The 27,653-nt window shown below is 40.1% G+C and overlaps 1 protein-coding gene across 3 annotated transcripts in view; it reads left to right on the forward strand.

Moving 5' to 3' along the window:
• Window positions 1-27,653, forward strand: part of LOC140194974 (protein unc-13 homolog B-like) — a 520,982-nt gene that overhangs the window by 217,371 nt on the left and 275,958 nt on the right. For all 3 annotated transcript variants that reach the window (XM_072252479.1, XM_072252480.1, XM_072252481.1), the window contains exons 4-5: window positions 5,971-6,088; window positions 25,052-25,175. In XM_072252479.1, the coding sequence (XP_072108580.1) occupies window positions 5,971-6,088; window positions 25,052-25,175 (242 nt within the window). The remainder of the gene's footprint in view (window positions 1-5,970; window positions 6,089-25,051; window positions 25,176-27,653) is intronic.

Below are 27,653 nucleotides of genomic sequence, written 5' to 3' on the forward strand. Positions count from 1 at the left end.
AACTTAGGAAAGTAAGAATTAAATCTACAAATGTGAGAAAGGTGAGATGGCCATCAACCTTCTCCTAGCTGCAAAAATCCTGGGAGTTCAGAGTGCCATGAAGACTGTCCAAATAGATTTCTGTCTCAAATCTGTTGCTTGTGCAAGGCACGGGGCACCTGTAGACATTGCAAGAATTACATCCTTCATACACTAGTTATTGTTTAGATATTATTCATTCCCAGTAGGGAAAATATTTGAAAAAAAAAACAATCTTCCTTCACCATGAAAGAATCTCAGAAATTAGAAGTGGTAGGAATTGCTTCTTTCCATTCAGCAATACATTCCATCAGCTGTCTATTTCCCTCAAGATCTACTTGCCACAATCTATTCATACACTGTATTGCAATGTTTAATAGCGAAACATCTCATGTGAACACCCCTAATTTAATTGTGAAGGAACTGTTAGTAAATGTTATATGCCGGATTAGAGATATAGGAGAGGGCTTCCATGAGTGAAAAAATTTGAAGTATAACGAGTTGGAGGAAGTGGATGTTGCTACCACCAACTTACCATTTCATAGTGTTGTAATATTTCTTCTTACTATTTGTCACTACCTTTCATGCTGAGACATGCATTCACTCGTAAGTAATCACTTGATCCAAAATGATGTTGGGTCAGGTTTGTGGTAGGGATTGATGAAGTAGTTGTATTAGTGAAAGAGATGGACTTGATAGATCTCTTTGGCTCAGGTACAGAGCACTCCCTTGTCATGTGTTGTACTGGCAATGGAAGGGTTTTGCATTCATGCAGTAAATCCTTCTGTCATGAGAAGAGACTTGCAATTTTTAGAGCTCTGTGTTTGCTAGAAGGGGATCAGTTGGCAATATGTTTGGTGATTGAACAGTACCATCACTAATTATTGTTATGTTGTACTGGAGAAGCCACAACTTATGATTCAGTAATTTTGTCGTTAATTGCTTCTAGTTTCTCTACCTTGAAGGCTGAAGTTATTCATTCAGAGATTTTCCTTTTGTATCACTTAAGCCTTCATTCTGAATGTATAACTGGCTTACTGTAAGCAGGTAAAGTATCCATATACAGTAAGGATTCCCCCTAAAGATCCAGCCTGTGTACCCTTGATTTTTCCTGTAATCGTTTGGAACAAAGAAAATTCCTAGTAACATGTTCAATGAATGAAAAAGTGCAAATAGATAATAGCAAGGTGCTACAGGGGTAATTAGAATATATGCAGAGAGCAAAAATTTTGATCTATTTAGTATAATTTAAGATCTGCTTGCAATAGCATCTCATCACTTATCCCAGTAGCATGATGACTTACAAAAACTGACCGTTTTGCTTTTCTAATAGATATGATACTGAGTCCCAGAGTTATTTTGATATATGATTTCTGAGTGTCAAAAACTTCTACTAGCTGGTCCCCATCTTTACTTGCATTACCTGTAGTGTGACGTTTAGAACTATAGCATCCTATCCGGATTTACTTGTTCTCTGTGACGGGAACCTACTCCGTACTAGTTTGCTATTCTGTATATTCAATTAGGATCCCCAAAGGAAAATGCATTCAGATATTAATGGAATTTATTTTGTCACTGTGCTACCTCAATTAACTTTTACACACTGATACTCTAATACTTAATTATGTCTTCTGGCCCCTATTGTATTAAATGTTTTCATTAATATATTTAATAAATTCTAAACAATGACTTCAAAGCATTTGTAAAATACACATAAGAATTGTGGTACTAATCCATAAAATTAAGTCTGGTCTTCCTTTACATCCTATGGACACTTGGAATATCGAGGAGGTGTACCTGCCCAAGGAAGTCTTTAAATGTTTCTTTACAGATTCAGATAATACTTTAAGCAATGCTTTGATGAGTATAATCTCTTGCCTGCTTGTGCATTATGAGGTCTATTATGTCATAATGTTATCATAGTTACTTCAACTGTAGCATTACTTTGACTCTTCCTTGGTTACATGTATCCTTGTGGTGAAAGAGTATGTTTGAATAACATGCTAAGCAAATAGAAGTTCTAATTGTATACATTCAAAGCCTAGCTTATTAGGTACACCTGCTTGTTAATGTAAATATGTAATCGTTCAATCATGTGGCAGCAACTCAATGCATAAATGCATGCAGAAATAGTCAAGAGTTTCAGTTTTTATTCAGACCAAACATCATAATGAGGAAGAAATGTGATTTAAGTGACCTTGATTGTGGAATGGTTGTTGGTGCCAGATGGGGTTTGGATATCTCAGAATCTGCTGATCTTTTCGGATTTTCAGCACAGCAGTCTCTAAAGCTTACAAAGAATAGTGTGAAAACCAAAACACATTCAGTGAACAGTTCTATGGGCAAAAATGTCTTGCTAATGAGATAGCTCAGAGGAGAATGGCCAGACTGGTTCAAGCTGACAGTAAGGTGACAGTAACTCAAATAACCATGTATTACAACAGTGCTGTTCAGAAAAGCATCTCTGAATACAGGACATTGAACCTTGACGTGAATGAGCTACACCAGCGGAAGACCATACCGAGTTCCACTCCTGTACCTAATGCAGTGGCCACTGAATATAGATTCAGCAGTTACCTGACTTATAGTCTCTTAGATATGGTGAAAGATTTTTGTAAGTGCTAGACATCAATTTGACAAAAATACGATTTGAAAAATAAATCTGGTTCAAAAGGTCTTGTGCGATAAATGTCTTTCCTCTATGGCTCCAGTCCAATTAACTCATAGTTACAGTACAGTACAGCTCATATGAGACAATTATGTCAGCTTGACAAAATTTGCAACACATGCACAGCTCCGAGATTGAAGGTCATGGGTTCAATCTTCACATTAAAGCTTTTGATTTATCCATTTTGACATTCTGATGCATTACTAAGGTGGAAGTATATTTTATTATGATTTCTATGTATCGATTTTGTCTATTAAAGTGGTTCAAGTGGTCAGGGAAAGATTTAATAATAATGAAGACCTGAAGGAAGTTATTGGTAGCTAGTCCAATTTACAATGCTCAAGCAACAAAAGCAAGTTGTTTCTTTCATTCGCAAACACGAGAAAATCTGCAGATGCTGGAAATTCAAGCAACACACACAAAATGCTGATGGAATGCAGCAGGCCAGACAGCATCTATAGGAAGAAGTACAGTCGACGTTTCGGGCTGAGACCCTTCATCAGGACTAACTGAAAGAAGAAATAGTAAGAGATTTGAGAGGGGGAGGGGGAGATCTGAAATGATAGGAGAAGACAGGAGGGGGAGGGATGAAGCTAAGAGCTGGAAAGTTGATTGGCAAAAGGGATACAGAGCTGGAGAGGATCATGGGACGGGAGGCCTAGGGAGAAAGAAAGGGGGAGGGTAGCCCAGAGAAAGATGGAGAGCAGGCAAGGAATGATTGTGAGAGGGACAGAGAGAGAGAAAAAAGGGGATGGGTATAATAAATAAATAAATAAGGGATGGGGTAAGAAGGGGAGGCGGGGCATTAACGGAAGTTAGATAAGTGTTCATGCTATCAGGTTGGAGGCTACCCAGACGGTTTATACGGTATTGCTCCTGCAACCTGAGTGTGACTTCATCTTGACAGTAGAGGAGGCCATGGATTGACATTGATTTCTCTAACCTCCGTTAATGCCCCTCCTCCCCTTCTTACACCATCCCTTATTTATTTATTTATTTATTACTATTTTTCCTTTTTTTTTCTTCTCTTTTTTCTTTCTCTGACCCTTTCACAATAACTCCTTGCCTACTCTCCATCTTCCTTTGTGCTCCCCCCCCCTTTCTTTCTCCCTAGGCCTCCTGTCTCATGATCCTCTCCCTTCTCCAGCCTTGTATCCATTTTGCCAATCAACTTTCAAGCTGTTAGTTTCATCTCAACCCCTCCTGTCTTCTCTTATCGTTTCAGATCTCCCCTCCCCCTCCCACTCTCAAATTTCTCACTATCTCTTCTTTCAGTTAGTCCTGACGAAGGGTCTCGGCCCGAAACGTCAACTGTGCTTCTTCCTATAGATGCTGCCTGGCCTGCTGTGTTCACCAGCATTTTGTGTGTGTTACTTGTTTCTTTCATTGTATTTTTTAGATTTGGTTGCCACAAAGATCACCATTTTCTCTACAACTTCAGTTATTGAACTTCAAATTCATTTACATGTCACTAGTCAGTTTTGGATCAAAACCACAAATAAAATCAGTTCTATGTTGATTGCAATCACTGTTTTTAGGTATGAAAATATTACCTGATGTTATTGTTATTTACCAACTAACTTTGTTGTGAATTCCTGTCATTATTCCAGAATAATTGAAATGACTTGGAAGTGTAGAGTTGGATAGAAATTATGACCGGATTTATTTAACTTCACTAAATTGTTCTGCAGTTTCCATGTTTCCAATTTTACCACAGCGTACTACTGTTATACTTTGTATGAGCCTCTGGTTTCTTTGTGCACACTTGACACATCAGGTCTTTCATGTACAAGAATCAGTTACTGTATTTGCACAACTTTTCTGTAATATGGAAGAGAATTTTTAAAAATAGATTGGATCAATTAATGGCTATGGGAAAATGTGAGGGTTAATGATAAGAAAGTATTCAGTGGAATGGCAGAATATTGAATGGTAAAATATAAATTGTACTATGTCTTATAAACCATTAATTCCTATTCTTGAACTATTTCTAAATTCCATTATTAAAAACTATTTAACCTTCCAGTGAAAAACTAGTTCTGACTTGAAATGCATTAATCAAGGTGTCCAAAGTTCTAGAAGAACTATAAGTACCAAATATAAAATTGTTTCTAAAATAAACCAATTTCCCAATCTAATTTACCAATTCCTGAACAATAGTTCTCATTTTTGATTACTTTTTGTCATCCATAATTTCATAACTCCAGAATAATCCCTGATAGTAAGTATTATTTTGATATTCATTTCCCTACTAAGGAGCAATAAATGCTGTTTCAGCCAACTTATAACTTCTCCACTCTGTAGAAATTGTCTTCAAGAGAATGGTTTCTGTACAGGATTTTGAACTTAACCTTTTGACAAGCCCTCCTTATTCAATTTCAAGGAACAGTTTGTAAAACCGGTAAATTGGTTTATTATTGACACATGTCATGAGATTTAGTCAAAGACTTGTCTTGCATTCCAGTCATAATATAAGCATGTTTTTAACATGTTTTTGTACAATTCTTTGTAAATTCAAAAAATATAAGGAACTGGAGCATTTAAGAGAAACTTAGGGGGGAAAGTATATTCTTATACAATTTGCACTTTCAAATATATTTTCTGCCATTCCAAATGTTCAGCAGATAAAACTCATTCTACCTTGAATTTGCACATTACAGAACAATGTGTACAGGATGGAAACAGGCGCTTTTGCACTAGCAGTCAAGCATTTGTTGGCACGAATGCTGCTGCTCAATACACACTAGGAGCATTTTACTGTGTCCAACTAGCCTACTAACCAGCACATCTTTGAAATGTTGAAAGATCCTGGACCACTAGGGAAAGCCCATGTAATGACATACAAACTCTGCATGGCGGTATCAGAAGTTGGGATCGATCCTGAGACGATGGTGTTCTGAGGAAGCAGCTCCACCAGCTGAGGTGATATGCTGCCCAAATGAGTGCTGAATTGAATTATGATCTTTATTCTTTCTTTTATCTCTTAAACGTTTGAACTTTATTGATGGTGGAATTATTTTGCAGAAATTGCCTTTCTCTGTATTTTCTGATAACCAAAATATAGACTGGTACAGAATATGTAACAAAATAAATTGAACTTTGAGAGCGATGCATTTCTGCAGATCTCTCCATAGTGTTCTGCAATTGTGCCTTGGAGAGAGAATTTTTTTGAATTAAAAAGTATTGTATAATCCATTTTTTCTTGCACAAATATTGCTATAGTATTAAGAAGTACAACATTATACAACTGTGATTTAAAGATACATTCATTTTCTTTTCCATAGTGAGATCAGCAAGTTGGAACTTGGTTTGATTGTTGAAGTCTGGAACAAAGGATTAATCTGGGATACAATGGTGGGCAATGTGTGGATACCACTAAAAAGCATTCGACAGTCTGATGAGGTAGGAGCTTGAATGTTATTGCAAGTTCTTGTTATAATGGCTCTTTCAAAGTTTTCCATGGTAACTTACTAATTATGATTTGCATTTTTGTGGCAATTGAGCCCTGTGTTCATTATTGCATTGATTTACTACGTGAAACAAGTGAACAGCTTGTTTTCTTTAACATACTACTTTTTTTTTTAGTTATTTCAATACTAATTAGCAATCCACTGTGGTTTGGTTTGCATTGTGTTTGATATTCTTTAGTACTGAAAAGTCTAAATTACATTGAATGGGATTGTATCTTTACTGATTCCAATTATCCACCAGAAAACATAGCTTTGTTGTTTTCTGACAACTTTCAATCCGCCAGCCTCCACACACTTCAGTTATCCTATTTGCATGGCAACTGTCTGTAAGTTCCTGTATTGCTTATTGTCACTTAGAATGTGTGAAGTTTCCCTCCTTTCGTTGCAAGTATAACAAAACACAAAATTATTCTGAAGCAAAAAACAGCAGATGCTAGAAATTTTTAATAAAAGCAGGGAATGCTGGAAATAATCAGCCAATTACCATTTCAAGTGGATAACCTTTCGCTGGAACTGAAAATATGAGAAAACAAATGCGCTTTAAGTTGCAGAGAGGTGGCAGGAGAGGGGTGAAGAAAGAAAAGGGAATGTCTGTGATAAAGCAGACAGTGGGATTGTTCACATGACACAATTGCTTTTGATAGTCTGAGAAACTGTGGAAAATACTTGTTAATCATATCTGAACTGTCTAGAGGGATGTAAATATGGGGGGATAATGAGCACAAAGAGATAAAAGTACAATGCTGGATTTGAAAAGTAGATCACAACAGTTGATGGACATTGAATTGAATTGACTTTAGTTCTTACATCCTTCTTTCAGAAGCAGAATCAGGTTTATTATCACCGGCATGTATCGTGAAATTTGTTAACTTAGCAGCAGCAGTTCAATACAATACATAATATAGAAGAAAAAATATATTAAGAAAAAAGATTAAGTAATCAATTATAGTATGCATATATTGAATAGATTAAAAATCGTGCAAAAAACCAGAAATGATATATATTAAAAAGTGAGGTAGTGTTCAAGGGTCAATGTCCATTTAGGAATCGGACGGCAGAGGGGAAGGAGCTGTTCCTGAATCTCTGAGTGTGTGGTGTATATTAGGAGTAAAAATCTTTATGTTATGTCTCCGTCTACATGTGCAACGTGTAATTTATAGTAATATATAATAAATAGTGTGTACAACAGGACAGTCAAGATAACATAAAAATACAGTTGTATCAGCATAAATTAATCAGTCTGATTGCCTGGTGGAAGAAGCTGCCCTGGAGCCTGTTGGTCCTGGCTTTTATGCTGTGGTACCATTTCCCGGATGGTAGCAGCTGGAACAGTTTGTGGTTGGGGTGACTCAGGTCCCCAGTGACCCTTCGGGCCCTTTTCACACAGCTGTCTTTATAAATATCCTGAATCATGGGAAGTTCACATCTACAGATGCGCTGGGCTGTCCACACCACTCTCTGCAGAGTCCTGCGATTGAGGGAAGTACAGTTCCCATACCAGGTAGTGATGGAGCCAGTCAGGATGCTCTCAATTGTGCCCCTGTAGAAACTTTGTAGGATTTGGGGGCTCATATCAAACTTCTTCAACCGTCTGAGGTGAATGAGGTGCTGTTGTGAGATCCTCGGTGATGTTTATGCTGAGGAACTTAAAACTGTTCACCCCCTCAACCCCAGATCCATTGACATTAATAGGGGTTAGCCTGTCTTCATTCCTCCTCTAGTCCACAACCAGCTCCTTTGTTCTTGTGACATTGAGGGAGAGGTTGTTTTCTTGACACCACTGTGTCAGGGTGATGACTTCTTCTCTGTCGGCTCCCTCATTATTATTTGAGATTAGGCCAATCAGTGTAGTGTTGTCAGCAAATTTAATTAGCAGATTGGAGCTGTGGGTGATGACACAGTTATGGGTATACAGAATGTAAAGGAGGGGGTTTAGTACACAGCCCTGAGGGCCACCTGTGTGAGGATCAGAGGGGCAGAGGTGAGGGAGCCCACTCCTACCACCTGCTGGTGATCTGACAGGAAGTCAGACGACAGTGTTGGAAATAGTTAGCATGTATGGTACTATGGGTGGAGGGAAAAAACCTCAGATGTAATGTGAGTTGCTTGAACTTATGTTTGGCATTATTGAGCGTCAAGGAGAGACGAGAGAGAAACATGATGGGAAAATGAAAGTTCAGGATTGTTCTTCCAACTGAATAGGAATGTCCTGCAAAATGGAAAACAAGTCTGAGCTTGAGCATTGCTCCAATGTTATGAGCAGCAAATGCAGCGAGTTATATTGGAAGATGTGCCAATGAACTACTACCACATCTGGAAAGGGGGTGTTTGAGTCCTTAGATGGGGGAAAGGGAAGAGGTGAATAGTTAGGTGTTGCACTCCTGTAGTTGCATTGGGATGGTGCTGTCAGAAAATAAGAGACTGATGGAGATGGAAAAATAGATCAAGAGAGTTGGGAAGGGAATGGTCCCTATGATAGGCTCTATGAGGAGGGGTGGAAAGTTATATTTCGTAGGGAAATCCCATTGGAGACACAGTAGGGTAGTTTCACAAAATTGAATCTTGGGATATAGTTCAAATAAGTTTGATCTTCACATGCCCTTGTTCCCCACTCATAAAATTTAGTATAATGGGGACAATATTGTTGATACACGTCATATTCAAAGGGAGGTTGGCATAGTATATCCCGGAGGATGGTAATAAAATCCAAAATTAAAGAGGCATGGTTTTGGGACCAGTGGTTGCCCACTAAAATGAAAATGAGAAGGAAATTCTTCTATAAAGAGTTGTGACCTTTGGGATTCTCTATCCAAGAAGCGGAGGCTTGACCACCGTGTTATTTGAAGTGTAAATAAATGCATTTTTGGAAGTTCAGAGCATTGAGAGCTATGGGGAAGTGGCACAAGAGAGCAGTTGAGATCTGGAGGTAATCAACTATGATAATTTTGCTGGGGCAAATTTGATGGGTTGAATGGCCCACTCCTGCTCTTATTTCCTTATGTTCCTGCAGAGGTGGTGCAAATGCTGGACAGGAAATCTTGAATGTGGAGGCTAGTGAAGTGGGAAATAAATACAATGCGAACCACAATCTTCTCTTGATGGGGGAAAAGGGGACAAGAGTAGAAGTGTGCAAAATAGAATGGATGCAGTTGAGAGCCCTGCCGACTGTAAGAGCAGAGGTTTCCTGTCAGAAGCACTGGTTTTGAAAATCTCCTTGGAACATGCTGTATATGACGTTGCTTTTCTTTACCGGTCACATTGGTATTGGAAGGATGTGGTAACCTTAGCGAGGGTGCAAACGAGGTTTTCCCAGATGTTGCCTGAAAGAGAGAGTTGTTCAGTTATGGAGGAGAGATTGTAAAAGCTAGATCTGTTCACCATGGAGTAGAGAAGATTAAGAGAATGTATGACTGAAGTATAGAAAATTATAAAAGGTATGGATGGGAAAGACTGCACAAAACTTTTTCCGATGTCAGAGGCAGATAAAGTTAAAAGACATAGATTTACAGTAAGGGGGAAGAGATTTAGAGTAAATCTACGGGGATTCTTCACCCAGAGAATGGTACGTATGTGAAATGTGCTACTCGAGAGAGTGGATGAAGTTGGATAACTGGTAACATTAAAGAAGTGTGTATGTATACACTTGAATCACTAAGGCACAGAGGACTATGAAACAAGTGCTGGGAGCTGGGATTAATGCAGAAAGGTGCTCGTGGATGAAATGGGATGAATGGCCTTTTTATGATGCTGTATTATTCTAGGACTCTTGACATATGCATCTTCTTCAATAAACCTTCCTGCAAATAGATCATGGCTAATAAACATTCATCCATGCTCTCATAGACAGTTATTTTCTTTTCTGTGATCAGTTGAGCATTTTCTTTTATTTCATTTTATTTCAGTATATCCTTTAAGTATTTTTGCACTTTTGAACGCTGGCACTCGATAATGTCGTCCATTGACTCACACTTCAACACTTTAGGAACAGCTTCTTCCTTCTGCCATTAGATTTCTGAACAATCCATGAACCCATGAAAACTATCTTGTTATTCTCTTTTGCATTGTCTATTTTCGTACCTTATACTTTTATGTCTTGCATTGGGCCAATTTTCATGACATATGTCAATGATAAAAATGATAAACCTGATTCTGATTCTGAAGGCAGGTAGAAGGAGGTAGAGTAGTTTTGATAAAATTGTACAGGATTCGAGTCACACCATATCTGGAGTACTGTATAAGTTTGGTTTCATACTTAAGAAAGTATATACTTGTGCTGGAGCATAGCACAAAGTTCAATGATGCCTGGGAGGAGGATTGAATAGAGTGCGTCTTTACCCCATTATGACTTTAAATGAGCCGCACAACAAATGGAGTTTCGTGGATTCAGATTTGGCTTGCCCACAAAAGGCAGATGGTGGTAGTAGATGGAGAGTGTTCTGCCTGAAAGTCAGTGACCTGTCAAGTTCCATAGGGATCTATTCTGGAACCATTGCTCTTTGTGATTTTTAGAAATGATTTGGATGAGGCACTGGAAGGATGGGTTAGTAAGTCTGCAGATGACACTTAAGATAGGTGGTGTTGTGGATAGTATAGAAGTTTGTCATAGGCTACAACAGGTCAGTGACAGGAAGCAGAGCTGGGTGGGTCAGATGGCGTTCAATCTGGAAATGTGTGAAATGATACACTTTGGTAAGCCAAACTTGAAGGCAGAGTACAGGGCTAATGGTGGGTCTCAGTGGTGTGGATGATCAGAGGAATCTTGGTGTCCACATCCATAGATCCCTCAAAGTTATCATGCAAGTTGATAGGGTTGTTAGGAAAGTGTATGATATGTTGGCTTTCATTAGTCAGGGGATTGAGTTCAAGAGCCACATCTATAAAACTCTGGTTAGACCACTCTTGGAATATTGTGTTTGGTTCTGGTTGCCTCTTTATAGGAAGGATGCGGAAGCTTTCGAGAAATTGCAGAGGGGATTTCCTTGTACCAAGATGCTGCCTGGATTAGAGAACATGTCTTATGACAATAGGTTGAGTGAGCTAGAGCTTTTCTTTTTGGAGTGAAGGAGGATGAGAGGTGATTTGACAGATTTGTATAATATGATAAGAGTCATAGATAGTGGATAGGCAGAGACATTTCTCCCAGGGTGGAAATAGCCAATATGAGAGGACATAATTTTAAAGTGATTGGATGAAACTATAGAGGGAATGCCAGAATGGTGTCTGCATGGAACATACCGCCAGGGGTGGTAATAGAGGCAGATACATTAGGGACATTTAAGAGTCTTGTATAGGTATATGGATAGAAAAGAAATGGAAGACTATGTGTGAGGGAAGGGTTGGATTGATCTCAAAGTAGATGAAAAGGTTGGCACAATGTCATGGGTCTTGGGGCTTAGGCTGTACTGTACTGTTCTATGTTCTAATAAGGTGATTATAATTATTGACTGTGGTTGTGATTATATTCAAATCTACAATATATTTCTGAACTAAATAATGAAAATACCTGTATAAACATCAAGAATATTTTATCAACGGGAAACAAAGCACTGTAACATCTTGTGCTTTACCGAAACCTGGTTGTTGGAGGAAGTACTAGACCAAGCCATCAAACCCATCAGGTTCTCCGTGTTCCGAGCAGGCAGGTCTAAAGACCTCTCTAGGAAAAGTAAAGGCGGGGGAGTATGTTTCATGGTGAACAATGGTTGGTGTGACCCAGGAAGCATGCACACCCTCAAATCATTTTGCTCCCCTGAATAGGAGTACCTCTATGTTGACCTTACTGGCTGCCTAGAGAATTCACGTCTGTTATTATGACAGCTGTGAACATCCCACCACAGGCCGATGCTAACCTGGCTCTTAATGAACTTTGCGAAACCATCAATATCAATGAAACCACACACCCAGAGGCTGCTTTCATCATCACTGGAGACTTTAACCAAGCGTCGCTGACCAGAACTTATCCGACGTTCTGCCAACACGTCGAGGTAAGCAGACGGGGAAGATGCATACTCGACTACTGCTACTCTCCCTTCCACAATGCCTACAAAACACATCTCTGCCCTCTGTTTGGAAACTCTGATCATTCCTCCATCTTGTTCTTGCCCGCCTGCAGGCAGAAATTGAAGCAGGAAGTGTCCATATTGAAAACTATCCACTGCTGGTCCAACCAGTCAGACTCAATGTTATAAGACTGCTTTGACAGCATCACCTGGGAGGCATTTCGGCTGAGAACATCTCTGAATACATGGAGGTGGTCACAAGCTTTATTTGGAAGTGCATTGAAGACAATGGTCCCCAAAACTTTGTCCGAGTTACCCAAGTAAGAAGCCTTGGATAAGTAGTTCAGTGAGCGTTGCTCTCAGCACAAAGGATAAAACCTTTGCCTTCGGAGACCAACAGGAGCTCAAGAGATGCCACTATGATTTATATAGAGCCATCAAGGTGGCAAAACACCAACACGAACAAAACCCACTCACAACTCTGCAGCAATGACATATGTAGTATATGGCAAGCACTGCGCACCATCGTGGACTTCAAGAGGAAATGCAGCAGTACAGCCAACGTTGCTGCCTCACTCCCGGACGAGCTGTATGTTTTTACGTTCCAGTCGAGGTTGATAGGACTGAACCCCTGAGGAGAGCCACTGATGAGACCTGAACCTTGGTCATCTCTGAGGCTGAGGTACGTGGAATATTCCAACTGATCACAGAACAGTATACATATCACCGATGACACCGGCAAAAAAAAAAAGCACAACAGCCTCTCTTCCACCTCAGGCGACTAAAGAAGTTCGGTCTGGGCCCCAAAATCCTCAAGACCTTCTACAGGGGCACCATTGAGAGCATACTGCCTGGCTGCATCACCACCTGGTATGGGAAGTGCAGCAACCTTGATTGCTGCAGAGAGTGGTATGGACAGCACAGTGTATCTGTGGATGTGAACTTCTCTCCATTGAGGACATTTATAGCAGTAGGTACAGAAAGAAGGCCTGGATGATCACTGGGGACACCAGTCACTCCAACCATAAACTGTTTCAGCTGCTTCCGTCTGGTAAATACTACCATAGCATTAAAGCCAGGACCAATAAGCTATGGGATAGCTTCTTTCTACAATCCATTAGACTTTTAAATTCACATGTTTGTACATTGTAACGGAGTCATAACACAGACTTTTATTCCCTCACATTGTGGGATGGATGTAAGATTTAAGTAAATTCTAAATTCTAAGTTACAATTAGGACTGGGCCTATTGACCTCTTAAATCTGCTCTGCCTTTCGGTTGAATTTAGAAAGTTGGCTGATTGAAATTTCAACTTTCCATTCCATTCCAGCCATACGAAACTTATTCGTACTATTTTATCTTTGCATGAAAAATATTTAAAGGCTTTGCTTCTATCATCTTTGAGAAAGAATGTTCCAAAGACTCACAATCGTCTGAGAGAAATCTCTTGATCTTCTCTGTCTTAACTGATCAACCCCTTATCTTTAAATAATAGCCGTAAGTTGTAGACTCTTCCACAAGTGGAAACATCCCCTCTACACCTATCCTGTCATAATTCTATAAAGAACTTGTGTTGCAATCTGATTTTCCTATGGTCAGCCTGTCCAATATTTCCTCCAAAGACAATGAATGATTTCAAGTGTTAGTTTAGTAAACATTTTATGAATGGCTTCCTGTGCATTTACACTTTTTAAATAAGGTGAACAGTACTACTAACTGTACTTCAGGTGTGATTTCAGCCATATCCCATATACACATGTATTCTGGTATTTGATGCTCTGTGTAATAAATTATAACAATCTGTTAGCTTTCCTAATTACTTAATGTATCTGCATGGAGCTGTATGTGAACTAATGCTTCTGTGGCTAGGGGAGAATCAAATTAGTCGAAGATTTCAGGGCTTAACTGAATAGTGATACATTTTAACATGAGGGATTGCTTAAGAAGTTAAAGGTGACAGTGGTGGTGTCACTTATTCATCGGCCTCGTCATTCTCTGTGGCTGAGGTTGCATGTGTGCAATGTGCTGTTGAAAAATAATTATTAAAGTCAGGTCTGTAATTAGTACATATTTCATCCACTGCATGCTAGTGCTGAAAGAAGTGAACCTATAAACCCCTGCAAAGGCTGCAGATAATTGGTTTGCTTTGTTCAGGTTCAAAGTTCCTAAATACTATTGTGGTTACACCCCTTCAAGCAAATGTGGACCATTCTGCCTGTTTAATTATCCACCATCACCTGTGATTGGATGAATCTGCCACCATCAACACATCCTGGTGGGGTCACCATTGCTCGAAAACTTAATTGGAAATGAATACAGGAACTGCCAGAGCAGGTCAGAGGCTGGTTATTTTGCAGCAAATGACTCGCCTGTCAGGTTGGCATCAACAGGACACAACAAGCATGTTGTATAATATTCTTTCTCTTGTAATGCTGGGAAATATGGTAATGGGTTTATCATTACCCTGTTCAGCCTGCTCCAGTTCAATTGAAGGCAGATTTTAAATTGCGCTGGAAGTCTTGCCTAGTCTTCTCTTCCTGACCTGTTTCTTCTTTCAGTGGCCTGCATGCAACTAATGTTCATCAGCTTAACTTCTTGTTTATTTGGAAATATTTCAATTAACCCTTATGACTATTTTAACATTTCCCTGTAGTACACTTAAATTGCTTTCTTTTGTGAAAAAGATGCAATATATTAATTTAATCAATTATGGACATATTTTGACCTTCTAAAGAGAGTCTATCTTTGACTATTTTAGTTTGCATGCTTCCAAAATATGCTATGCCATGTTTTCTCATTTTTTTCTTCTTTATCGTATTTCTATTTTATTTTTAACTCCATTTACCTTCCAGCTGCATTCCTCATAATTTTTAGCTATTGCTTTAATTTTGTTATATGTTTCACTTTCAATTCTAATTCATCACAATTACAAAATTCTTATTTTATTTCACCTATAAGCCTTATTGTATTCATTGTATTCAGTATTTATTTTGTGCTATTCAATTAATAACTGCAGACTTACTAAAAGATTCCTGCCGATTTATCTCATTGCATCCTGACTTTTCCATGAAAGTACTCTCAGCTTTGATTCTACTTTTTTCTTTTCTTGCAGTGACTTTATTTGTGACTGTTATTTTGCAACCATGTTCTTATTGACACGGCTATTTGCTCGTCTTCATTTCTCGGAATTGTGACTGTTTAGTTTTTGTTTTGGCTTGGCCTCAGAGCTGGTGGGAAAAGCTGAACAAATATTTTTGGCAAGAAACATTGTACATTGTTACAATTATACACAAAACCCCATTAACTGAATGATTTGGATGGTATTAATTTCTGTATTGTAAGAACTTGTACTGTTCACACCTTTAGGATTCCCCAAATCACTTAATAGCCAATGAAGTGTAATTGTACTCTGTTTATGATCTGGGCATGAATGGAAATGATTCAAAGCCAAATATAATTGTCATCTCTAGTGAAGCTCATTTCTTAATGAAATTATTTATTCCTTTACTTTTTGCATTGTCTCTATAATTTGCAATAAATAATTCAGCATTGTAAAATTTGATTAATTGTAAATAACTCTTTTGTTCTTTTGTACTTATTTGAACATATGACTTTTAATTTCCCAGATTTTTCAGTCATGTTGTGATATTTTGTTTACCTATAAGGCTTCATAAGGTTAATTTCTGAATTGAAAATATGTGATCAAGAGCCATTGAAGCGTGCCTTGACACTTGCTCTTTGATAATGCTTGCAATTAATGGCTCGAAGTTCCTTTTTAAGAATAAATTTCCATAGCATCATTCTCTTTTATGGCCTGATGAAGAGTCTCAGTGTGAAACGTTAACTCTTTATTCCTTTCCATAGATGCTGCCTGACCTGCTGTGTTCCATCAGAATTTTGTGTGTGTTGCTTTTACATGTTTAGCGCTGTACTTTTTTTATGCATTGTTGCGTGGAGTGCAACTGATGGAGTTACAGAGAGGGCACCATCAACAGAACAAAAGTCAAATTGATGGATTATGAAATTAACTTCCCAAGGGCTAAGAAGAATTCCAATCCCAGTACCATAACCACAACCATTTATTGTTATCTTCTTAATATTGCCTGACTCTTCTCCATTTCAGTGTCTCTATCTTTTATTTACCAATTTACCAATCTGTCAGATTCTTGAATGAGCCTCCAAAGAGGAATTCTTGATCTCCCATTCCACTTCGTCATTGGGCTTTGCACTTTATTTGTTGAAATACACTGCACTTTATCTGCTTCTGCGACACTGTTTCTCCATTATGTTTCCTTACCTTGCTGTACTTACATTTGGCGTGGACGGCACACAAACAACCTTCTTGCTGTATCTTTGTATTTGTTACAATAATAAACCGGTACAAATACCAGTGCAATCACCCAAGGTCTCTGTCCTTGTGGAAAGTTGAGTTTTGATTTGGGGAGATTACTGAAGAAGTTGCTAGCCAATTCTACAATATCAAATCAAACCTCATGTATTCTACAAAGCTCTTACAGTACTTTCACTCAATGGTTCTGCTATACCAAATAATCTTCCTTTGTTGTCCTCCTCTCCAGCATTTTTGTCCTTTGTTCATCATTTTTTAGTCAAACCGAAATCTGACAGGAATGCCCATTCATACAGAACTTCTGGGAACAACTGATATGTGCAGAAGACTTGGATATAAAAGTCCTTTGGAGTTGGCATATTAGACCTTATAGATTCGAACCTTAAAAAACAAAAGAAAAGACTACAACCTTGTAAATTTGCCACCACAGTCAACGTAACTAACTCAACTAATCTGGAAGTCACTGCTTTGAAATAAAATTGTTGGAATTTGTAGGGAGGGCTTGGAGCTACAGGATTCTGATCATATATTCAATTGTCCAGGATCGAGGAGGGTATTAGCTAAGACGTGAATTGTCATCCAACTCTGCAGCACTTGGATTAGATCAACATTGCACACTGGCATCATGACTTTTCATCTTTGTATTTATGTCTTAATGCCTTAAGCAATGCTACCCAGCGTTATGGCACAAATATGTTTGTGGTTGTCAGTAGCCAGATTAGAACTAATCTAAAGCTGATTTTTTTGGACTTTTAAGGTTTTTTTCAAATCTCAGAACTTTGAGATTTATTTTAAAAAACAGTCTAATTTGATTTTTATTTTTCAAAATTAGATGAAGAGAGAGTCGAGTTTACATCCTGATTGTTTTAGTACATTATACGCTCGTGCAAAGATGTAATTTTATTAATGTGGTTGCCTGGGGGAAAATTACTGCACTCTACATTTATCTTCTCTGAAGAAAACATTTAATATCTGGTAAAGCCCAAGAGCCAAGAGTGCACATCGCAATCAATATCACAGTTGCTGCTTTATTTTGTAGCCTGATATCTGTGTAGCATGTTGGCTGATTGTTATGCAGCTGAACAATCAGTGCTGCTTAGTTTTGAAGCAGATCAATATTTTCAATACGTAAACCTTATTAATTATGGTTTAAAATCAATGATGTGCAATTGTAATAATTATTGTACGATACAGATAGTAAAACCTTCCCATTTTCTATTTTCTAAGATTTTCTACCAGAAATGTAATCGTGCTCTTGTTTGATTATTTTTATCGATTTCAAAATAGAATGGCATGACTTTTAGGTTCAGTTATGGTTTTTGAAGCAAGGCCCCAAGTAGTAAGCTACTGTGATGAAGATTGAATCCAGATATTGGGCTAGAATTTCCCCAGTGTGGTCCATCCCCAGGTTGGCCTTCTGCAGAGGTTCCTGACCTGAAGCCTTGGTTTCACAACTGTCCCAGTTCATTTGCAGGCTGAGAGTGGTGATCAGGCCTCTAGAGCTTGCACCTTGAAGCCTCACACTGCACCAGCTCTGATGGTTGGTGGGTCATACTGATATAGCACCTGACACTGTTTTTAAATATGCATGATAATCATTTGAATTTGATGAAGCAAGTGGTCAGATATGCTAGCGTCTGACTTCCCGGTCGAGTCAGTACTACTTTGCCCCATGGTTTGTTGAATATGTGTTCTGTAGCTAGCTGGCATTTCATGAAATCGCTTTGAATGGTCAATGAAATTGAGCTCAAATTGACAAAGTGTCAAGGGTCAACTTTATTTGCCTTATACATGTACATGTATGAGGAATTTGCTGTGATATGTTGACATGACATTGAACAAAATGCAACATTCATTGATGTGACCAAGTTATCAGAAGATGCCGATAAGAGAGATAGGCTAGAGACAAATGGGGGAAACATTCAAAATGCTAATAAGAGAGAGATGAGAGAGATTAACGAAAAGGAGACACAGTTCCGAGTATTGTCAGAGACCGGTTGCTTTGAACCTGAATTGTTTGAAGTTTGATGGACAGGCGATACCCCAGCAGGGGGATAAAAGGAACAGGTTCGTAAAGGCAAGACATACCACGACACCACGAGACAACGAGACCCTGGAAGTGCGGTGTGCCCCCACAAGCTGGTGGAGTTTTGGAGGTCTGGTCGCGGCACCAACCATAGACGCACAGGGTGAGACGGTACGATCGGCGGGAACCTGATGTGTGTGTCCACCCTTACCTGGGTGCCGGGTTCACCGCAGAAGAACGATTGTATCCGGAACGGAGGGGTCACAGTCGGTGACCTCAGAAGACATTAAAAAGGGCTCGCGCCGAAAGCTAACTGCGAAGAATATCAAAGGTCTGTTGAATCCAATTTGAATATCAGCATTCGCTCTCTCTCTCTCCCCAACGACACGACGGCAATTACTGCGAACTGAAACTGAACTGAACTCTGCGTCACTTGAGACTGATCATTTTACCCCTAGACTGCGATAGAGCTTGATTGATCCTATTATCCTAGTTCTGTGTACATGTGTGTCTATTCATTGCTAACCTGTTGCACTTATATCCTTACTATTAGAGTACTGTGTTACTTATTTCTTTAATAAAACTTTCTTAGTTCCAGTAATCCAGACTCCAACTAAGTGGTCCATTTCTGCTGGTTTGGCAACCCAGTTACGGGGTACGTAACATAAGTGGGGTTCTTGTCCGCGATTTTGAATGCTAAATTTGGGACTGGGTAAATTGATTGGGTTAAGATTCCCGAAAGAAAGAAAAGGCAAACAGCAGAAATGGAGATTGAGGAATTTCTAAAGGCGCCGACCTTGGAGGCATTAGAGGATGCCAGGAAAGTAGAATTGGCAGCTGTGGCCAAACGGTTGAATCTTTTTAAGGGGAAGTCGACAATGAGGAGAGAGGAGATGCACAGAGCTATCATAGAGCATTATGTATCTAAAGATGAGGTTCCCCGAGGGGAGCTGGAGGTGGTGTCTATGGGAAAACCTGATGGAGACGCAGTACAGGTGCAGCTTGAAAAATTGAGACTCAAGCATGAGTTCTGGGTATGGCAGCTAGAACATGAAGAGAAGCAGTTAGAACGGCAAGAGAGAGAGAGACAGTTAGAACGGCAGGAGAGGGAGAGACAGTTAGAACAGCAAGAGAGAGAGAGGCAGTTGGAGCGAGAAGAGGGGGACAAACAGTTAGAGCGAGAAGAGAAACAGAGGGAAAGGGAATTCGAGCTGGAGAGGATAAAGATGATGGCAGCGCAGGGGCCCATGCCGAACCAAGGTGGAGGGTTCAGGGTGACCCAAGAGGTTAGGCTGGTTCCCCCATTTGACGAGACCGATGTTGATCGGTACTTTCTCCATTTTGAAAAAGTTGCTGTAAGTCAGGACTGGCCGAGGGATAAGTGGGCTGTAATGCTTCAGAGTGTACTTAAAGGAAAAGCCCAACAAGCTTACTCGGCATTGTCCGCAGAAGATGCCTGGAGGTATGAGGTGGTGAAAGAGGCCATCCTCAGGATTTATGAATTGGTCACGGAGGCATACTGGCAGAGATTCCGGAATGCGAGGAAGCAGTGGGACCGCATGTATTTAGAGTTTGCCCGTGAGCTGCAGACACACTGTGAGTGTTGGTGCGCCTCGGAAGGGGTCAATGGGGATTATGACAGATTGCTACAGCTAATCCTGATTGAGCAGTTTAAAGGTTGTGTCCCTGAAGGTATGAGACCCTACCTAGATGAGAAAGAGGCAGACACTTTAGCCGCAACTGCTAAGTTAGCGGATGAGTACGCGTTGACACATAAGACGAAGTTTGCCCCGAGTAAAGGCTACTAGAAGGGTAGTCAGGATGGCGGGGAGAGTCCGCCAGAAAAGTCAGAAAGTAAGCCGGGAACTAGTGAGAAGGATAAGGTAGACCAGGAGCAGTTTGGTAGGAAGTCTCCTGGGGTCGTATGTTATAATTGTGGGAAAGTCGGACACTTTGTGTCCAGGTGCTTTGCCCCAAAGAAGGAGACGGAAAAAGGGAAAACGGTGGTTCCGACTGGCTGTATTGAGCTGGTAAGCAAACTGCTAGGAGAGAAGGGGTCTGATAAAGTTCAGGAAGGGCGCGAGAGGTTTATCTTGGCTGGATGGGTGTCGGTGAAGGAGGGGTTAAACCCAGTTCCAGTACGGATCTGGAGAGACACGGGAGCGTGTCAGTCATTGATATTAAAGAGTGTGTTGGACTTTAGTTCAGAGACCCAGACTGGGGAGGTCAGGGTCATAAAAGGCATTGGGAAAGGGACTGAGGCAGTACCTTTGCACCAGGTACACCTAAAAAGTGACTTGGTCTCTGGACCGGTCACGATCGGGGTGAGGCCCGAACTACCGATGAAAGACGTGGAGGTCTTACTCGGTAATGACCTTGCCGGTGGAAACGTGTTCTCAGCAGTAAAACTGACAAGCCAGCCTGCCAGCATTGAGGCCCTGCCCATGGACTCACAGGTTTATCCTGTTTGCGCTGTGACTCGGCGTGTGTCCAGAAAGGCTGCCGAAGTAACTATAGAATTGGCTGAGACGTTTTTACCAGCCTTGTACCGGGGGGGGGGGGGGGGGTTAGAAAGTGAAAAGAAGGAGCAGAGTGAAACAGGAGGAAGTGAGGGAGTTGAGGCAGACTTAGCATTAGCAAGGAAGGACTTTGTACAGACACAGGAGCGAGATGAGGAGCTGATGGTTTTGGTGGAGACAGCTCTCTCTGAAGCAGAATTAAAAAGGGAGCCAGTAGGCTATTGTGTAGAGGAGGGAGTACTAAGGAAGAAAGGGAGACCAAGTACCGTGCCCGCAGATGAGGAAGGGGGGATGGTGCCAAAAATTTATGGGGATGAGATTCTTAACCTGGCCCACAAGATACCCCTCGGTGGACATTTTGGGGGGAGGAAAACAGTCGGCAGAATCATGAAAGAGTTTTACTGGCTGCACAGGAAGAAGGATGATATTGACTATTGCAGACGTGAGCTGACACAGTTACAGGCTTTTGATATGCTAACAGCTTGCCACGATAGGCGAACAAACTTAGTCGGTGTTATCACGAAAATTAATGAGGCTAGGGTGCCACCTGATAAGGGGAAAACCCATTTTGAAAAGATAAGTATGGGGCCGACCAGATGGGAGATGTCTATTGTTTTGACCAGTTTTGCTGATAAGGTCTTTTCCTTAATCCCCGAACAAAGCGGCCCATTAAGAGAGCTAATTAAATGGCACGCACACAAAAGTCCAGATGTCCCGAGGCAATGCAAAGAGCTGGGACATGGAGTTGTTGTCACTTCAGGTCAGCCTAGTGAGCAACACTCTTATAGAATGATTAATTCAGTGACAAAAGGGCTAAAGAACACAGAAGTGTATATTGGCGATGTAGTGGTCTGGAGTGACACGTGGGAAGAGCACATTGTGGCACTGTTTAAATGGCTGTCTAAAGCCAGCCTGACATTGAACCTCGCAAAAAGTGAATTCGGCCACGGAAAAATCACTTATCTGGGATTTGTGGTAAGACGGGGCAGCTGGCACCGATGCAAGTTAAGGTGCGGGCTATCTCCGACGTCCCAACTCTGACAGACAAGAGAACCCTGAGAAGGTTCTTGGAGATGGTGGGGTACTATCGGAAGTTTTGCAAAAAAAAACTTTGCGGATATTACCCACCCTCTTACTAAGCTCTTGCCAAAGAATGCTAAGTTGGTATGGGACGACCCTTGTTATCTTGGTCCGGGACGAAAACCACTGAGAAGTTACACTGATCACAACTCATTAGTGTTTTTGACCACTATGAAGTTTGCTAAGTTGGAGCCTGCTTTTAGAGGATTATTAAAATAACACATATAAAAGGAACAGAAAATGTGATTGCTGACTGTCTGTCAAGGTGTTGGCAACTTAAAGTTCTCTGTATTAGCCAAATAGCTGATGAACATGTATGTTTGTGTGTATCTAATAATGTATTCATGCCTATAATTTTTACCCCGGTAAAAATCCTTTGAAGGGTAGGGGTGTGACCAAGTTATCAGAAGATGCCGATAAGAGAGATAAGCGAGAGACAAATGGGGGAAACATTCAAAATGCTAATAAGAGAGAGATGAGAGAGATTAACGAAAAGGAGACACAGTTCCGAGTATTGTCAGAGACCGGTTGCTTTGAACCTGAACTGTTTGAAGTTTGATGGACAGGCGATGCCCCAGCAGGGGGATAAAAGGAACAGGTTCGCTATGGCAAGACACACCACGAGACAACGAGACCCTGGAAGTGCGGTGTGCCCCCACAAGTTGGTGGAGTTTTGGAGGTCTGGTTGCGGGACCAACCATAGACACACAGGGTGAGCCGGTACGATCGGTGGGAACCTGGTGTGTGTGTCCACCCTTGCCTGGGTGCCGGGTTCACCGCAGAAGAACGATTGTATCCGGAACGCAGGGGTCACAGTCGGTGACCTCAGAAGACATTAAAAAGGGCTCGCGCCGAAAGCTAACTGCGAGGAATATCAAAGGTCTGTTGAATCCGATTTGAATATCAGGATTCGCTCTCTCTCTCTCTCTCTCTCTCTCTCTCTCTCCCAACGGCACTACAGCAATTACTGCGAACTGAAACTGAACTGAACTCTGTGTCACTTGAGACTGATCATCTTACCCCTAGACTGCGATAGAGCTTGATTGATCCTATTATCCTAGTTCTGTGTACATGTGTGTCTATTCATTGTTAACCTGTTGCATTTATATCCTTACTATTAGAGTACTGTGTTACTTATTTCTTTAATAAAACTTTCCTAGTTCCAGTAATCCAGACTCCAACTAAGTGGTCCATTTCTGCTGGTTTGGCAACCCAGTTACGGGGTACGTAACACTGATAATAAAGAATTAAAAGTGATTAAAAGCATGGATTTGGAATAAAATATGCATAAATATATAACTGTCAGTATGGATTTACAACTTAAATAGCATTATAAACAATAGCTTAAAGTGCTTACAGTGCAGTTGAGTAACTGAGGTAGTAGGTAGAGGGAGGTGGTGGGGGGGAGGGCAAACTGAATGCTTGATCAGATTAACAGACTGGGTGAAGGAACTTTTAAGATGGTGTAATTTAAAAAAAATAGCCCTTTCCAGAGGGGAGAAGTGAGCTTTTGGTAAAGGCGGTTTGTTAGGAGGGTAATGTCTGCAATGAAATTTTCTTGTCTGCTTCTTTGTCCTGGACATATCCAAGCCCTGCAGTGATGGTAAACTGCAGCCAATGACTTTATCTGCTGTCCTGACAGTTCACTGTTGTTTTTGTATGTCCTAAGAGGATGTTGCTCCAAACCAGACAGTAATGGCTGATGTGAAGATACTTTCTATGATGGCAGTGTAGAATTGCATCAGCATGTTCTGGGAAAGATGAAATTTTACCAACTGCAAGTAGTACATTATCTGCCAGGTCTTTATGTTAATAAAAGAGATATGGTTCTCCCAGATGAGTTCCTGCAAATCATGATGCCCAGGAGCCTAAATGTTGAATTGGTGCTAACTGTAGAGTTGCTGATGACGATCAGATATAGAAGAGACATATTTCTCATGAAGTCGATGTGCATCTCCAAGGGTTTTGATAGCATTCATTTCCAAGTTGTGATTGCACCAGGAGGGTAGCATGTTTACTTCCTGGTGCTATTTGGATTTGTTGCCTCTGCGGATTAGTACTATGACAGTTTAACTGATGTATTACTGGATGACAGCAACTGATGTAGAAGGGAAATAGGAGAGGGGAGAGAGCACACTCCTGTGGCGTACCACTGCTGAGTAAGCAGAATGTGGAGACATGCTTGCCTAGTCTCACATGCTGCTCCTTGTCAGAGAGGAAGTTTGTGATTCACTTGCAGATGGTACCTAGTACATATTTCCACTTTTGTAGGGTTGCTGTATGAAATTTTGGAACATGTATCCTTTAGATGTGTCATACTCATAACAGCATTATCAGTTACAACTGGGCAACCATCAGAATTGTTTCCATTTTCTAATCATTCTCACATTGGTGCCAAAGGAAATGGCATGCTAAGGCTGAGAATGAGGCCTTTTGTCTTGGGAAAGGAGAGATATCCATCAATATTGATGCGGAGAATCACAGATTGAGGCAGTGCTGTCGTCCAGTAATCACTAAAGAACTAAGTAAGACATTTTAACGGGTTTATACACAATGGAAGTCATGTATTTTACATTATAAAATAATGGGATGATGTTGGTAGTGTCATTATGCATTTTCTGTGCTGTAAATAGGTTTTCACGGGACATAACTTTAAAGTTAAGTGGATTATCTGCCTGCTGCTCAGGACCTTCTATTCCATCAAATCAACTGGTTATAAAATCATGCCAGATGTTCAATGAGCAGCAGGTCACCTACTGTTTACTTTTCATTGGTGCCAGTGTTAAACAGACAAGTCTAGGCATCTGAATCCTTGTCACTACTTGAGTATTTTCCAACATGACCAGCCATGTATGTTAGCCTGCAAGTTTATTATTAATGTTTGGTTCTTCATTATACTTGCTGGTATTTATATTATAACAGGAAGGGCCAGGAGATTGGTCGACTCTGGATGCTGAAGTTTTAATGAAGGAAGATGAGATATGTGGAACCAGATGTCCAACACCGCATAAAATCCTATTAGATACTCGTTTTGAGTTGCCTTTTGGTAAGTACCTTTGAAACATATTTGGAATGTGAGAGGCTGATTCTTTTGTGAGTATTTTAAAAACAAAACTATAATTTGTGGATCTATTTCTTTCAGAATAAAGATCCTCTCCTTAGCACTACCTATTGATCTGTTGTCTACATATGCACATTGTTCTTTGCTCTCCCAGCAATGTGAATACACTAGTAAAATCCATCTCCTGCGTACATGCTTTTATTTAATATGTATGTAGTTCTGCACAGACACAACATAAAGCAGCCTGAAAGACAGTAAAATATTAAAACCTGAAATTAAACACAGAAATTGTTGAAAAATAGAATTTGCAGGTTAAGCACTGTAAAATCAATTCCCAATTGATTGATGAGTCTAAATTCAGGGCTACTGTTGCATCTTTTTTCAACCAGAATTTCATCACTGATTGCATTAAAAAATATTATTCTGAAATCTTTCCCCTGAAATTCATTCCATTTACCTCAATAAAAGTAATTGCAGTTCTCTGGTACTGTTAAAAAGCACACCTAGCATTGCCAATCAAGAAAAAAATCGTGAGCATCTCTGATTTGAAATTTTACTACGGTAAAGGAATATCAAATACAATTTCTTTAATTTGAGAATTGGAAGAAAGAGAGAATCTCATTGAAATTAAAATCAGCATTCTAAATGGTACCAGGCTAATTTTCGGAGCTGCAAGCTTACCTCGTCTTCAGGCCATGCTGGACTACAATTAGAATCTTAAAAGCAGCGAAATAGTTCAAAGTTCAAAGTAAATTTACTATCAAAATACATGTATGTTATCACACACTACCTTGAGATTCATTTTCTTTCAGGCATTTACAGGAGCAAAATAAATACCATAGAATTTTATGAAAAACTGTACATAAACAGTCAAAGACTGACAAACACCAATGTGTGCAAGACAAACTGTGCAAATAAAAAGAATACTGAGAATAAGAATTGTAAAGAGATCTTGAAAGTGAGTCTTCAGATCATAGAATCAGTTCAGTGTAGTGGTGAATACATTTATCCGCGTTGGTTCAGGAGCCTGATGGTTGTAGGGTAATAACTGTTCCTCGTGGAACCCAAGTCTTCTGTACTTCTTACCTGATAATAGTAGTGAGAAGAGGGCATAGACTGGATAATGAAGGTCTTTGATGATGGGTGTTGCTTTTTTGTGGCAGCACTCCATGGAAGTGTACGCAATAGAAACAGAGGCCTGCTCGTGGACCTTTGGCTTGTTCCTCCTGTAGTCAATAATCAACTCCTTGGTTTTGCTCTTGTTGATTGAGAAGTTGTTCCTGTGATACCACTTAACTATATTTTCAATATCCCTCTTGTATGCCGATTTGTCACCATCTTTTATTTGGCTAATTACTTTAGTGTTGTCAGCAAACACAGAATCAGCATTGGAGCTGTACTTAGCCACACAAACAAAAGGATAAAGTGGGTTGATGTATTGGCAGATGTAAGAGTTTGAAACTTTTATTAAACACATTATAGAAGGGCACATAGAAAAAATTCGAGATAATCTATCAATGTCGACGTGATTTTTGACATTTTTCAACCCATTTATCAAAGTCAAAGTACATTTATTATCAATGTATGTGTGTGTGTATATATATATATATATACACACACACACACACACACACACTATACAACCCTGAGATATGTCTTCCCACAGACTGTCATGAAACAAAGAAATACCATGGGACCCATTCAAAGAAAATATCAAACACCCAGTGCTCAAAAAAAGAACGAATCACACAAATGGCAAAAAAATGAGTGAAAAAGAACAAAGTACAAAACATCCAACCACAGAGTCCTTCAATCTGTTTAGGAATGTTCAATTTAATTCAGTTCATTTCAATTTAGCGTTGTGTCGTTCACTGACTGCATGCCGCAGAGCTGGTCCGCCCTGATCAAAATAGCAATAAAAAAAGGAGTAACCAGAAACAAGAAACACATATAACGTGAACTGCATAGACCAGTCCACAAACTGCTCCGATTAAACCTTGTCCAAAACCCAAGACTCCAGCACCTTCCTCTAGCTGCAGGGAGTGAGAGCTAGACCTGTCAAACACAGGCAGACAGTGCTGAACACCCTTCTACTCTCATCCTCAGTGATATCAATTTTCTTTGATGCTTTAATTAGCAAGAAATAAGTCGATCATGGGTTCATGCCCCGTCTCCAGGCTTGGGCCTCTAGGCTGCTCACTTAGCTCCAAATTTCACCAAACACACTTGGTGAAAACAAAGTGTCAGATTGCACAATCTGCCTGATTACACACCATCAAAATATACTCACAGGTTCCAATCACACACAACTTAGTAGTAGAATTGCATAAGAAAGAAGAAGTAGTAAAAGAAATAGCTTTGTGAACTGTCTGAAGGATGTCACTGTGGTTCATCTCGTTGGTTGCTGGTGCCATCTTTCCCTTTACTCAGAGTTTATTGAAGAAGACAATGTGCCATGAATAA

The sequence above is a fragment of the Mobula birostris genome, chromosome 3 (genome assembly GCF_030028105.1).
Source record: "Mobula birostris isolate sMobBir1 chromosome 3, sMobBir1.hap1, whole genome shotgun sequence".
NCBI lineage: Eukaryota > Metazoa > Chordata > Chondrichthyes > Myliobatiformes > Myliobatidae > Mobula > Mobula birostris.